Raw genomic sequence first — 12,463 nt, 5'->3', positions numbered from 1 at the left:
CATTGTAAAAGCTCATGACGCCTCCTTGACCGTCAACGTGCTTCATCTGCCTGGCACTCACGACGGTTCTGGCGGATGAGAAACCAGTAGCAATGAGTCCGATCAACAGAGGTCGGACGTTCACTTTGCCTAGGATAAGAAAGAAGGAGGAGCCGGTAATAAACACGCCTATCCAAGACACCACAGGGGTGGACTTCTGGAGCAAAAACTGCTGTAGTAAGGCGGTGACGAACAGTGTCAGGCTCTTAGTGACGTCCGCCAGCTCCAGACCGATCAGGTGAAGTAGCTTGAAGGCCATCAAGTTGGCGCCCACGAAGAGAAAGGTGCCAGGGAGGACTTTGACCAGAATATAAAAGGAGAACCGGATGACAGGAACGTTCTTCTGCAGAAACTCATTCTTGGTGTACTGTCCCAGATAAGACACTGGTATGTGGAACAAAATCGACAGCGCCAGCTGCGCGAGTAGAGTGGCTCCTGGGTACGGGTATCCAGGGAGCACCCAGGTGGTGGTCGTAAAGTTGTACGATACTGTCATGCATAGAAACATTAGGGACCATAGTAGTTTTGCCGCCACAGTCGTCGCGGGCTCGCTAGGGGCGGGATCTTCCGAACCGCGTCCGAAATGGGAAGGAGTGTTCGATATTGGCATCCCTTTCCGTTGTTCTACCGCACTGCACACAGGGTGCAAGTTATCGCTGGTAGCTGCTTTATTCTTCCGCTGCCGGACGTCTCCTAGCATAGACGCCCAAATTATGTGAAGGATTTATAAACACTGATGTTTCTTTTCGTACACGCGTGTGGTTTCAGTGCGACATGTGACATCAAAGCTCTTCTTTTTGGTCGCTCCACTCAGTGGAGTGTTCGTTGTAGAACTCCTTCAACCCCTCATACGATCTGGCCCCATCGTACACCATGGGAACCGTTGAGCCCGCCTTGATGAAATATATCGTGGGAAAGTGTTTGTACTGGAAGTTCTCTACAGGGATTTCGTTAGCAGTGCCGTCTAGCTTGGCCAAGATCACGTGGGAATTGGCGCCATCAGTCTCTGCGAATTTGGTGTAATCGGGGTCAAACTTCTTACAATGGCCGCACCAGGGAGCGTGTACTTCGAGAAACACGTCCTTGTCCTTTCGAAAGACCATTTCTTCGAACTGGGACCCCACTACGACCTTCACAGCGTCACTATTAGTTTCTGGAACCGGTTCCGACTTCAGGTCGCGTTTCGCATCTCCACGCAGCGCGCTCTCGGCAAAACGAACCACATCATCGGAGGTAATCTGCGGTTTGTCATAGACGAACCGGTGGTCACCCAACGTAACCACCACTTGCGAATTTTTAAACGCGTTGAGCATGTTCTCCGCGTGGACCTTGTAGTCTTCGCGATCGAGCCAAACTACGTTCAGCTTGCCATTGAGGGCCCTTCCCGCTGCAAGCATCTGTTCCTGGGCTGCCGCGTATGCCGGCTTGTCACCAATGAACCACATGAACTCCAGCCCCGTCTCAGAGTAGTCCGGGAACGTTTCTCCGTTTATAGGTCCGAAATATGGAATCTTGTTCCGCTTTACGAAATCTATCACATCCTGTTCAGACGTTAGACCCACCTCTTTGATCGTCTGCCCGTCAGCCTCTCGGATGGCCGTCACGAACTCGTCTGGGGAGTGCACCAGGATCCACTTTCCAAGCGTGCGATTGCGGCTGGCCGCCGCGATGGCGGCCTCAAGGAACGCGCTGTCTGGAGCAGCTTGTACGATTATCGCGAACTTCTGGCCCTTTGCCGCTTCTACGGCGGCGTCGTAGGAGTCGTGCACCTCGTAGGGATCTCCCGTCATGAGAGTCAACCAGTCTACGATCTCCGACATGGTCCGTCCACCATTGTAGTCCTCCCAGTTGCCATCGCTCCAGAATTTCAGGGTGGGGTATCCGGACACTCCGAACTGCTCAGCTAGCTCCGTCTCGACAGTGGCGTCTATGTCAGCGAACACTACCTTATGTTTTAGTTCCTCCGCCGCCGCTTCATATTCCGGAGCCATCTGCTTGCAAAACCCGCACCAGGGGGCGTAGAACTTCACGAGAGCCTGCCGGTTATCTTTGATAAACCCATCGAAAGCGTCCTTAGTTAAGCTCAACACGCCCTCCGCTGAGGAAACCAGTGGGCATAAGAAGAGCAGCGACCTGAAAGGGATCATGAATATCTTGATTTGGATTGGGGTCTACAACACTTTCAGTGCGTCACTGCTGGTCAGCCTTAGCTGCCGCCGCGTATTTGAGCATTTGATGAGCGTGAGTGTCTCGCTGGAGTGAGACTCAGCCTGAACGGTCAGCAGAGGCCGGGAGAGACCGAACGGGTTTGCTACCTCCGGGTGTATACGACCTGATTTCAGCTCCGTCCATATCCTCAGAGATCGACGTACCACAGAGCCTATGGTCGATGCTTCGAGTCCAGCAACCCCCCTCGCGGGAAAGACCCCTCTTGCTGGAAAGTGATGATTCATTCACAGACGATGTAACCGTTCCGCCATTGCGTCCACGAGCCCTGAGACCCCCTCGTGGCTCCTGGCTCTCAGATCTGTTCCGTATGGAGCCGCAGTCACCTCTTGAGAAGTTTGCAATCAAAAAGGGAAAGATTGAGTGCTTACGGAAGTTCAAAACCCCCCAACCGGCATTTGTAACTGCTGTTGCTCGAGACAGCCAGGACTCAGAACAATACATGTTGGTCAGCCAGCAAATCACATTGGAAATCACACCTCCGTCGTCGTCGTTAACAATGACTACTGGTTCTGGAAAGCGGGTGACCCTCGTCTTGGACGAGACCCAGCAGCCGGCATTCTCCGTCTTCTCTCATCTGGCGTTTTTAAGGCCCTATTGCGATCCGTATGAGCGTTTTCGGGGCCACAACTACGTTGTGGCTTACGCTCGCAACCTGAGATTCCCACTTGTGGCCGAGATGGACGAGATCTGTAGCTTCTATGACCTGCTCCGTCTTCTGCGCGACTTCCACATTTCTCTTAAAAAGCGCTTGGGATATCTGAAGTCGCCTCCGTCTACAATGTGTTCGTCGTCCACGGAAGTTGACCTCTGAGTGATTTCTCTGTCTTGAGTATTGATAGCAACAGTATTGATAGAGCAACAGCAACCTTCCTGAGACAACGTTAGATTTGACGATTTCATGGCGCTGGATAGAGACCCTGAACTTCGGGAGGATGTCAAACGCCTCGAAGAGGACTATCAGGCCCTCTTGGACCAAAAGGAGCGCGAGGTCCGTGAACAGCAACTGAAATCGCAGGAACTTGACGCGCAAATACAAAAAGCCCAGGCCGAGGGGGACCTCCTGCAAGAGGAACTCACCGCCCTAAGACGCGAGCCTGACGTCTGGAGGGAGGTGGCTGCTGACCCGGCCAAGGTGCTCGAGAAGTACAGGGAGGACGAATTGGAGAGATGGCGTCTTCTTGAGTGGCAAGAGGCCAACGACGAACTCCTAGCGGCCCAAGCTGTGAGGGATGGGAAACTCCGAGCTCTTGAGGAAATGCTCGAAGAACTTAACGACACTGTGGAGGTGGCGGAGGCAGAGAAAGCGATGGTTGAGGACATTGTGTGCGAAGAGATGAGTTCTGAGACATTCATGGTCATGGGTCGTTCCCCGAGCACCTGCTCCGAAGATGAGGATGAGGTAGTACAGCGGTACTTCCGTGTGTACGATAAACCCAATACGTGGCGGGCAGGGCTCCGACAACTCGCAGATGACATTAAAGCCGCCGGTCAAGTCACAATGAACCGCTTAACTGCTTGTGGAGAGCACCTTCGAACTGGAAGCACCGATAAGTACGACCCCCAAATGATGCATGGATTCCTTTGCGATATGGTGGGCGCCACATCGCCCGCGCACAACCTAGAGAGGTGCTATCTGTGTCTCGCGTACGACTTCAGTGACCTTCCAGTCCTCGTCTAAATGTACCCTTCAACGTGTATGTAACTGCTTAAAACTCCTGTTTCGAATGGTGATCAAGTTGACTGCGACCACAACTGCTGGCGGCTGCGGCTGTAAGCTGCCCCAGAAGACACTTACCTCCATCCTCGATGGTGTACCGCAGGTCCCTGACGCAGCACTAAGCTTCCCCGCCCTCAACGGCTTTGAAGGCAGTGAAGATGCAAGTGCTGTACAACTCCCATCAGGAGGGGTGCTGTTGAACACAACAGACTTCTTCACGCCAATCGTCGATGATGCCAAGGAGTGGGGTCGAATCGCCGCCACTAACGCCATCAGCGATATCTACGCCGTCGGAGGACAGCCAGTGACAGCTTTGGCGTTGCTGATGTGGCCTGCCAGCTTACCCTTGGAGTTGGCCACCGGCGCCCTTGCTGGCGCTCAAGAAAAATGCCAAGAAGCTGGTATCTCCATTGGCGGCGGCCACAGCATTACGGGACAGGAGCCAGTCTTTGGCCTGACTGTCTCAGGCTACCTTCCTTCTCCTAAGGAAGTTATCCGAAATTGCACCCCTTGCCATGGTGATGTGTTGTGCCTGACCAAACCTTTGGGGACTGGGGTAATCACCACAGCCCACAAAAGAGGCACCGTCGACCACATCTCCCTGTCGAAGGCTATCAAGTGGATGACCACGCTCAACCAAGCAGGCCAGGGCCTAAGAAGCAAGGTGCCTGCCGTACACGCAATGAGTGACGTCACAGGTTTCGGTCTGGCTGGTCACCTGTTGGAGATGATCGCTTCGCAATTCCAAGCGCGCATCACGATGGACTCGCTTCCGCTGATGGATGGATTTGAAGGGCTCCAGACCTTTCCAGGTGGCCTGCTGTCGAATCGGGCACACTACGGAGCTTCCGTAGTGGGACAACACCCTCTGCTGCACGTATTGTTCGACCCGCAGACTTCAGGCGGGCTGCTGATAGCAGTGGCCCCTGAAGGCGTCGCGGCTCTACGAGACGTCACACCCCTATGGGTGATTGGATCGATTGAAAGCGGCGACGGAACTATCCTTGTCGAATGACAGTGCATATTTACTTCTTCACTTTACGACGACGCACGTAGCTCGTGTCCGCTGGACAGGGGCAAGCCGCAAACAAACCCCGGTCCATGACGCTCGCCATGACCCATGAGGCATGGAGCCGCTTTCGCTCTTCAGGAGTGAGCCGTACCTCCTCGTACGAGGAGGAGGAGGATGAGGAGGATGAGGAGGATGAGGATGCTTGCGTCGGCCCTTCAGCAATTTCTCGGCGGCGGCGACAGTTTTCCATCCAGATTCGTTTCACCTCTAACTCCGCTAACCGAATCCGTTCGCATTCCTCCGCTTTGGCAACGTTCTCCAGGTGCCTTTGGCGGGCGTGACAGCAGTGCTGGAAGCGTGGACACGTCCATGTAGGCGGCTCTGCCGTTACAGGGAGGTCCACAGAGGGAATTGTGCGGATGTCCACCTGCATCGGTGCACTCATCAGGCCGTCATCGCTGGACTCGTCGACGTAGAAATCGGGGAGTACCTCTGGCCGCCCGCGTTGCTTTTGTTCAGGGGCATCAGAGTCACTCTTCTCAGAGAATTGAAGCAGGCGCAGATCTATGTCGTCCGAGTTGCGAGGTGTGCTTGGCCACGACAGCGAGAACTCCGACGATCGAGGACTCATCAATTTTTGGATCTCCTCATCGGTTAAGGTCACATCGTTCACCAGCCTAGAAAACCGCTCTTCCAGCCACCGTCTCTCCATGTCTAGGTACTCTTCACCAGTGAGATCCGCCGGGAATACAGGGCGGGAGGGTGGCTTGGGTTGTCCCCAGAACATCACAACTGACGTCCACAGACGAACGAGGACCGACCACAGCCAGAGGAACAGGGACCGGAACAGCATTAGATGCGGAAACTACCGAAATATTTCTTTTTTGATTCGCGGAAATGCGATTCCGGAAGGCGACGCAGGCCATGAAAAGGGAATCTCACTACCAACGCACACACACCACACAAACCTCCTCAGCTGAAACAGTCTGAGACAATAGCTGTGGGGAGAGTCGCATAGTCAGATAAACTGTGTAAATTCCAACACCCATGGTCCCTTCCCTAAAGACGGTCACTGCCAGCGAAATCAAGGCTCTTGGCATCTCGCTCATCGACAACACAAGCCTCAACCTCAACGACACCCCGGACGTAATCTCCGCACTGGTTAAGAAGTCCCTGGCAGCCAAACCCTACACGGCCGCAGTCTGCGTCTACCCCGCCCACGTCAAGCAGTGCGTCGAGGAACTCAAAGGCACGGGCGTCACAGTGGCCACAGTTGTGAACTTCCCCAAGGGCGACGTGAGTCCTGAGGCGGTCCTGGAGGAGACCGCCTTTAGCGTGCGTTCGGGAGCTGACGAGGTCGACATGGTTGTAGACTACAAAGACATCATCGAGAATCGAGCCGGCGGTTTGCAAAGGGCGGAAGAGCTCGTGCGGGCTGTGAAGGGCGCCTGCGGCTCCGCAATGTTGAAGGTCATCATTGAGAGCGGTGAACTGAAGGATGAGGATCTCATTAAGGAAGCTTCACGGGCTGCGATTCGTGGTGGCGCGGACTTCATCAAGACCAGCACAGGCAAGGTCCCAGTGAACTGCACCCCAGAAGCGGCAAGAGCGATGCTCGAAGTCATCAAGGAGATGGAGAAGCCCGTAGGATTCAAGGGCGCTGGGGGTATTAAAACCTATGAGGACACCAAGTTCTACCTCCTCATGGCGGAGGATATCATGGGCGCAGGTTGGGTAACGAGAGACAACTTCAGATTCGGCGCCTCCTCACTTCTGGGGGTTCTTCGTGACGGAGCCGTGGTGAGCGCTAGCTATTAATTAATTCGTGAAGTTTGATTCTGCGCATGACGAGATTTTTTGATTCGCTGTGGGGCGGCACACTGCACACCGATATACGCATTATCTATGCGAGACCAATCCTCAGACGAGCGCCACCATCGCCCACCATATCCCTTCTACCCTGTGCACGTAACGCATATACCTGCAACGTATGCCCTTCCACAGTATGTTGTTTATTGAATGCGAGCTGCAAGGTGTTTCCGTCCTATATTTTGTCACAGGTACGCGGATGATGAGCAGCGGAACATGTGTCCTCCTTACCCATACGTCTACACCCATTGTCTTCCCAATGAGCCAGACAGCCACATGCGACACGGTTTCATGTCGGCCCACCAGTATTCCGAACAGGTATCCCGCCCGACGTCACATATCATGTCGGAAGGGTGGCGGCCTCAGAGCAGCGCGTCGTGCAGTAGTTCTCTGCGCTCAGCGCGTGATGAAAGTGCCGTCCTGAAACCTCGACAGCAAAGCCGCCGCCGAAGACACCAGCGCTCGTCCTCTAGCTCGCTGTCGTGCGATGGAAGCTCGTCTCATGGAGGGATATGGGGAGAGCTGGAGCGCCCTATCCTCGGCTCGGCCCACGATAACAGGTCCTTGTCCTCCTTGAGCGACTGGTCGTCCACTGATCCACCGTTGTTCCGCAAACACCTGCCGCAGCGTTCGAAAAGCGGCAAGGAGCCGAGCTCCGACCGCTCACGACTGCGTCCGAAGTCTTCGTTAACCGGCAAGGAGTGGAACCGCTCACGGCTGCGTCGGGAGTCTTCGTTAAGCAGTAAGGAGTGTTCTTCTGATGACCTCACTGTGCTGCCCACCTCGAATTTATTGGTGATGGACGACGTCGCTGACGGCGTTGGCATGACTTTTCGATTTAACGCTCAGTACAAGAAGAGAAAAGATTCTGACGTTAAGATCGCGATCTTGGGCAACAGACCGGAGCTCGGAGATTTCACAACGCAGGAGATTAAAAACATGCATCATGACCTTACGGACTGGCGAGCAGTGATACTCCACAACACCAACGACCACATCTTGGATGAAGGCGACCGTCGACAAATCCCCCTCATGGAATTGGATCCCGAGGACGCTGGCAGTGCGTTCACCTACTCTACCACCGTCAAGTTTTTTCCTCCGATTGAAAGGAATGAAATCCTTGTCTATCGCTACGTTGTTGTGAAGGACGATGATAACTGCGAGTTCGCTAATCAGTGGATCCTGCACGACATCGACAGAGTAACACGGAAAGTAAAAGGCTCCTGGCAACGCGTACTCCAGGCAAAGGCACGGAGGAGCCACCAGCTGTTGGATGTGGACGATAACTGGATTATAATAAATGAAAACGACAGCAGAAATCAAGGGGACCGCCTTACTCTGGAGCCCTTGCCAAAGATACCACTAAACCCCTATGATGCGTCATCTGACGAGTACGAGTGAACTGCGGATTGCCAAATGAAAGGCCTAGAAGCTTGACACCAGTGAAGTGCGGACCGTTGCCAATCATGAAAGGTCTAGAACACGTCACCCATCCCCGTATGGCGATTGTCGAAACCCTGTTGTCCTTGGCCGTAGTATTTGCCCGCGTTGTCATGGGGAAAGGGCACTCGTGCGTTCTTCTGTTGAGGGAGGGGCGTTGGGATCCTTTCAAGGTTCGCGTGGATTTTGATCTCTTCCATAAGTCGCATATCCTGGAGTTCTCCTGGGTTGTAGTCCCTCATGTGTACTTGCTGGTAGCCTGGGTTGATGAAACCTTGAGGCATCATTGGCATGGCGTGAGGGCCCTTGAAATTCCTCTGTTGGCCACGATTCCTTGTCGGGGTGCGATCATTTGAGCCTCGGTCACTTCGACCCCGACGAGAACTATTCGGCCTGTTCGAAACTGGACTGCCCAACACCCCCTTTTTCCGAAGCAGACGCTCGAGAGTGGCCGGAGGATTCTTTATAGCGATAAACTGAGGCACCTTCTTGTCTTTAATGGGCTTCGCTCGCTGTTTGGGCTGGGCCTTGTTGACCTTTTTGCCCGACTTCGGAGCCTGCGTCTTCGCCTGGCCGCCTTTCTTGCCTAGACTCTTCTTTGGTTGCTTCGCAGTCTGTTTACGACCTCGCTTCATAACCTCATCAAGACTGGCGTTGAGCTTTGCGTCGAGGTTCATGGCGGATAGAAATGTGAAATTACGCAAGAACCCATATTTGATATCAGTGCACTTAACAAAATGACATCAGTGACCTACTCAGTACAAGTCATAAGACGGTCAGGCTCGTCAGTGTGGCAGAAGAACACGAGATCCTGTGTCATAAACAGGCGGAACGCTCACCTCCCTATTCCTAATTCGCACTGATTTCTTTGGCGAAGAATTGGACTTTGTCAGGCAACTGCGTAGGGCCGGGCTTGGGCCGGAAAAGATGTGCGGCTGCCGACAGATTAGACAACCGAAGATAAGAAGTTACTCACGGCAGGTTCGTCGTAGTCTGGTATGTGGCACAATTCGGCCAGCGCCTTTAGCCTGATGATCATAAATGGACTGAGCGTGCTGATGTCGATGTAGACGTAGTCCTCGTCGTCTTCCGCCGTCGTGTCCAGCGCCGCAACTTGAGGGGGCACCACAATTTGAGGGGCCACCGCAACCTGAGAGGGCCCCGCAACTTGAGAGGGCACCGCAACTTGAGAGGGCACCGCGACCTGAGAGGGCCCCGCAACCTGAGAGGGCCCCGCAACTTGAGAGGGCACCGCAACTTGAGAGGGCACCGCAACTTGAGAGGGCACCGCAACTTGAGAGGGCATCGCAACTTGAGGGGGTACCGCAACCTGCTGGTGGGAGGCGGCCTCCTTCACCTCCTTCAAACTCCCAATGCAACTTGGCCGATGCGGCAGCGAGGGGCGCTCAACGGGCTCTGGGTGGAAGCTTAGTCTCGGACGCGAGGCCTGGTAGCCCTGGAGCTCGCCAGAGGCAGAAGATCGTGTGACCACAGCATGTTCAGCCGTGGAGTACGTAATCGACCCCGACGTGCTATAAACTGCGGGAAGTAGTGGCGATATCGACCGTTGGCGCCAACCGTGCCCCATTGGCATCGACGGCTCGGTCGTTGAGCGGTGAAGCTCTGCCGGCTGCATTTTTCGGGGCTCTGTGTACTTTCGGTCTCTGTGACCGAAGCTAGAGCTTGATGTCGTCCATGCAGGGATACCATTGTACTCTTCCGGAACTCGAAACGACTTCAGCTCTTCAGCGCGGATAGATCGACGCTCCTCGGGTAAAAACGACCTGCGCTCCTCAGGCAGCATCGATCGACGCTCTTCAGGCAGCATAGATCGACGCTCTCCAGGTAGCACAGACCGACGCTCTTCAGGCAGCATAGACCGACGCTCTTCAGGCAGCACAGACCGACGCTCCTCATGTGGCACAGATCTGCGCTCCTCTGGTAACATAGACCGACGCTCCTCAGGTAAAAACGACCGACGTTCCTGTGAATGACTCACAACCAATGGCCTGCTGGCGGCGCCCTTGCGCCTTACATGCCCCCTGCCCTTCTCGTGGGAGGTGGTTCGTTGGGGACCATTGGTGGGGGAGACGGTGATATGAGGTCGCGCTCGCGACGATCCCGACAGCCTGCTGCGCGGCTTCGATGGCTTCGTCGAAGCCGGCTTCGTCGAAGCAGGCTGCGTCTTCACAAGCACCTTCAAGTCGTACTGCGGATCTGGGGTCACTCGGACAAACGATGGCACGTAGGACGCGTCCTTGCTGCTGCGTCCCTCTCGATCCCGGGTTCTTGGCCGCCGTTGGGGCCTCTCACTCATATACGGTAATTTGATCACAGAGGCCATTCGATGGCACCGTCGCCCAGCTACGACGTCACATAGTGTAACTGAAACTGGCATCCCACGGCCTGATAAACCCGCCACCCAGAAGGAACAAATGCTAAAAGGATGTGAAAAGGAAAACGTGAAAGAACAAATGCAAAGAGTATTCGTGCACTAAACTCCGAGCTCCGAAATTATAACTGAATTTGGCGATGAGTGCGCTAAAGGGGATAACACACCGACAGCTTACCTGGGCACATGGTCGTAAGATCTTTGTGCATCCTACGGTCTTACTTGGTGTGGTGGATCACCACCAACGACTGGTGAGCGGGTCTCGAGACAAGCGCGTTGTAGGAGCCCTTTTGGGCACTGTTACTGGCACTGAAGTCCACATTACGAACTCTTATGCTGTCCCGTTTGAGGAGGACACCAAGGACTCCCTTGTGTGGTATCTCGACCACACGTACTGCGAGGACATGTACATGATGTCCAAGAAGATAAACGTCAGGGAGAGAGTTGTCGGCTGGTACGCTACTGGGTCCTGCTTTAAGTCTGCCGATCTCGACATTCACGAGGTGAGTGCTGGGAGGCGAACTTACGCAGGTTTTCCGTCGGTGGTCACCCAACCCTATCCACATTCTGATTGACGCCCGCGCCACCGAGAAGTCGGAGTTCCCGGTTACCGGATACATAAGTGTAGAGGAAGCCCATGAGCATCAAACCTTCTCCCGAACCTTCGTCCATGTTCCTGTGCACTACACCGCGACTGAAGCGGAGGAGGTGGGCGTGGAGCACCTTCAGCGCGATATGCGCAGTTGTCAGACTGCGACCATGAGCTCTGATGTGGTGTCCTTCGTGAAGTCCATGGGAATGCTGGCTGAGAGGCTGCAGAATGTGGAGCAGTACCTGCACAGTGTGATCAGCGGCGAACTGCCTGTCAACCAAAGCATTCTGCACTCCATCCAAGAATCCTTCAACAGCCTCCCTACGCTTGATGAAGGCATTGTGGAAATGCTGCAATCCCACACGCAGGACGCATTCCTCACTCTGTATGCGGCAACCATGGTCCGTACCGTCCTAGCCGTGCACAAGCTAGTTGACGCCAAGACAGCCATCGCACGAAAAGAGGTATCTGCGTAGGCCTGGAAACCGGCCTCTGTGTCGCTCTAGGAGAGGCTTTTGAAGTGATGACACCATGTGCTGTGTGCCGAAACTCCACGTGCAATGAGGAGTCGTCGGGTGTTCAATGCTGCAGTTTTCAACGATGCAGACTTGCAGGGTCTTGAACCGCTCCATGAGAACTCCAGCAGTCGAGACCCCTCAACAGAAACGACGTCTTCACCGTCGTCTTCGCCGAATGACGCCTCAGCCTCAGTTGACGCCCCTTCCAGTAGCTCTGAGCGTGGTACACCTGCATCTCAAACACACCTAAGCCCCAATGTGAGTGTCAACACACCAGCGGTCGCATCCCAGAAGCCCTTGACCTGCCGATGTGTCAATGAGGCAGTCATACTCGCTGTCGAGGTAACGTCAAGGGACACGCAAACTGCAGTAGACCGGAATGACGTGGTGGGATATGTCAATGCTGCAGACAACCTGAACGTGGGTGTCAGCACTGCGACCGTTGGAACAAGCACTGATGCTGTCAGCTCAAGTGGCACTCCCTCTACGACGCTATCAAAGGTCATTGAACATATCTCCACTATCGCTGTCGGTACGAGCACTCAAGTTCCTGTTGCTGTGACCGTTGGAACAAGCACTGATGCTGTCAGCTCAAGTGGCACTCGCTCTGCGACGCTATCAAAGGTCACTGAACATATCCCCACTGTCGCTGTCG

At 54.5% G+C, this 12,463-nt stretch overlaps 11 protein-coding genes across 15 annotated transcripts; 6 read left to right on the top strand and 5 right to left on the bottom strand.

Annotated features, from left to right (window-relative positions):
* Window positions 1–30: 30 nt before the first annotated feature.
* KVP17_000489 (uncharacterized protein) lies at window positions 31–739 on the bottom strand (the record flags this gene model as incomplete). 2 transcript variants are annotated; one of them, XM_068522960.1, is made up of 2 exons in its annotated part: window positions 33–68; window positions 125–739. In XM_068522960.1, 2 exons carry the CDS (start codon window positions 737–739, stop codon window positions 33–35), a joined length of 651 nt encoding a protein of 216 aa, XP_068372350.1. The 2 variants fall into 2 exon arrangements, with proteins under 2 accessions (XP_068372351.1, XP_068372350.1); XM_068522961.1 differs by having other exon boundaries at window positions 31–535.
* An 82-nt stretch (window positions 740–821) lies between these two features.
* On the bottom strand, window positions 822–2,186 carry KVP17_000498 (uncharacterized protein; the record flags this gene model as incomplete). Its single annotated transcript, XM_068523054.1, has 1 exon — window positions 822–2,186. One exon carries the CDS (start codon window positions 2,184–2,186, stop codon window positions 822–824), a length of 1,365 nt encoding a protein of 454 aa, XP_068372362.1.
* Window positions 2,187–2,274: 88 nt separating this feature from the next.
* On the top strand, window positions 2,275–3,079 carry KVP17_000490 (uncharacterized protein; the record flags this gene model as incomplete). 2 transcript variants are annotated; one of them, XM_068522963.1, is made up of 2 exons in its annotated part: window positions 2,275–2,280; window positions 2,309–3,079. In XM_068522963.1, 2 exons carry the CDS (start codon window positions 2,275–2,277, stop codon window positions 3,077–3,079), a joined length of 777 nt encoding a protein of 258 aa, XP_068372353.1. The 2 variants fall into 2 exon arrangements, with proteins under 2 accessions (XP_068372353.1, XP_068372352.1); XM_068522962.1 differs by lacking the exon at window positions 2,275–2,280 and having other exon boundaries at window positions 2,429–3,079.
* Window positions 3,080–3,166: 87 nt separating this feature from the next.
* On the top strand, window positions 3,167–3,946 carry KVP17_000495 (uncharacterized protein; the record flags this gene model as incomplete). Its single annotated transcript, XM_068523013.1, has 1 exon — window positions 3,167–3,946. The coding sequence occupies one exon, from the start codon at window positions 3,167–3,169 to the stop codon at window positions 3,944–3,946; it is 780 nt and encodes a 259-aa protein (XP_068372358.1).
* Window positions 3,947–3,992: 46 nt separating this feature from the next.
* KVP17_000493 (uncharacterized protein) lies at window positions 3,993–5,000 on the top strand (the record flags this gene model as incomplete). The annotated part of the gene is made up of 1 exon (XM_068522989.1): window positions 3,993–5,000. The coding sequence occupies one exon, from the start codon at window positions 3,993–3,995 to the stop codon at window positions 4,998–5,000; it is 1,008 nt and encodes a 335-aa protein (XP_068372356.1).
* A 10-nt stretch (window positions 5,001–5,010) lies between these two features.
* KVP17_000497 (uncharacterized protein) lies at window positions 5,011–5,850 on the bottom strand (the record flags this gene model as incomplete). Of its 2 annotated transcripts, none has more annotated exons than XM_068523039.1 (1): window positions 5,011–5,850. In XM_068523039.1, the coding sequence occupies one exon, from the start codon at window positions 5,848–5,850 to the stop codon at window positions 5,011–5,013; it is 840 nt and encodes a 279-aa protein (XP_068372360.1). The 2 variants fall into 2 exon arrangements, with proteins under 2 accessions (XP_068372360.1, XP_068372361.1); XM_068523040.1 differs by having other exon boundaries at window positions 5,011–5,784.
* A 194-nt stretch (window positions 5,851–6,044) lies between these two features.
* KVP17_000492 (uncharacterized protein) lies at window positions 6,045–6,815 on the top strand (the record flags this gene model as incomplete). The annotated part of the gene is made up of 1 exon (XM_068522988.1): window positions 6,045–6,815. The coding sequence occupies one exon, from the start codon at window positions 6,045–6,047 to the stop codon at window positions 6,813–6,815; it is 771 nt and encodes a 256-aa protein (XP_068372355.1).
* Window positions 6,816–7,664: 849 nt separating this feature from the next.
* KVP17_000496 (uncharacterized protein) lies at window positions 7,665–8,267 on the top strand (the record flags this gene model as incomplete). Its single annotated transcript, XM_068523028.1, has 1 exon — window positions 7,665–8,267. The coding sequence occupies one exon, from the start codon at window positions 7,665–7,667 to the stop codon at window positions 8,265–8,267; it is 603 nt and encodes a 200-aa protein (XP_068372359.1).
* Window positions 8,268–8,341: 74 nt separating this feature from the next.
* On the bottom strand, window positions 8,342–8,983 carry KVP17_000494 (uncharacterized protein; the record flags this gene model as incomplete). The annotated part of the gene is made up of 1 exon (XM_068523001.1): window positions 8,342–8,983. One exon carries the CDS (start codon window positions 8,981–8,983, stop codon window positions 8,342–8,344), a length of 642 nt encoding a protein of 213 aa, XP_068372357.1.
* Window positions 8,984–9,252: 269 nt separating this feature from the next.
* On the bottom strand, window positions 9,253–10,650 carry KVP17_000499 (uncharacterized protein; the record flags this gene model as incomplete). 2 transcript variants are annotated; one of them, XM_068523077.1, is made up of 1 exon in its annotated part: window positions 9,253–10,650. In XM_068523077.1, the coding sequence occupies one exon, from the start codon at window positions 10,648–10,650 to the stop codon at window positions 9,253–9,255; it is 1,398 nt and encodes a 465-aa protein (XP_068372364.1). The 2 variants fall into 2 exon arrangements, with proteins under 2 accessions (XP_068372364.1, XP_068372363.1); XM_068523076.1 differs by having other exon boundaries at window positions 9,253–10,623.
* A 188-nt stretch (window positions 10,651–10,838) lies between these two features.
* KVP17_000491 (uncharacterized protein) lies at window positions 10,839–11,766 on the top strand (the record flags this gene model as incomplete). Its single annotated transcript, XM_068522977.1, has 2 exons — window positions 10,839–11,201; window positions 11,230–11,766. 2 exons carry the CDS (start codon window positions 10,839–10,841, stop codon window positions 11,764–11,766), a joined length of 900 nt encoding a protein of 299 aa, XP_068372354.1.
* Window positions 11,767–12,463: the final 697 nt, after the last annotated feature.

Source organism: the organism of the source record quoted next (genome assembly GCF_019968985.1).
Source record: "MAG: Porospora cf. gigantea B chromosome Unknown PgB_NODE_682_length_12463_cov_122.496, whole genome shotgun sequence".
In the NCBI taxonomy this organism is placed as follows: Eukaryota; Apicomplexa; class Conoidasida; order Eugregarinorida; family Porosporidae; genus Porospora; species Porospora cf. gigantea B.
The sequence above is the reverse complement of the archived record's forward strand: the minus strand, read 5'-3'. Positions and strand labels throughout refer to the sequence as shown.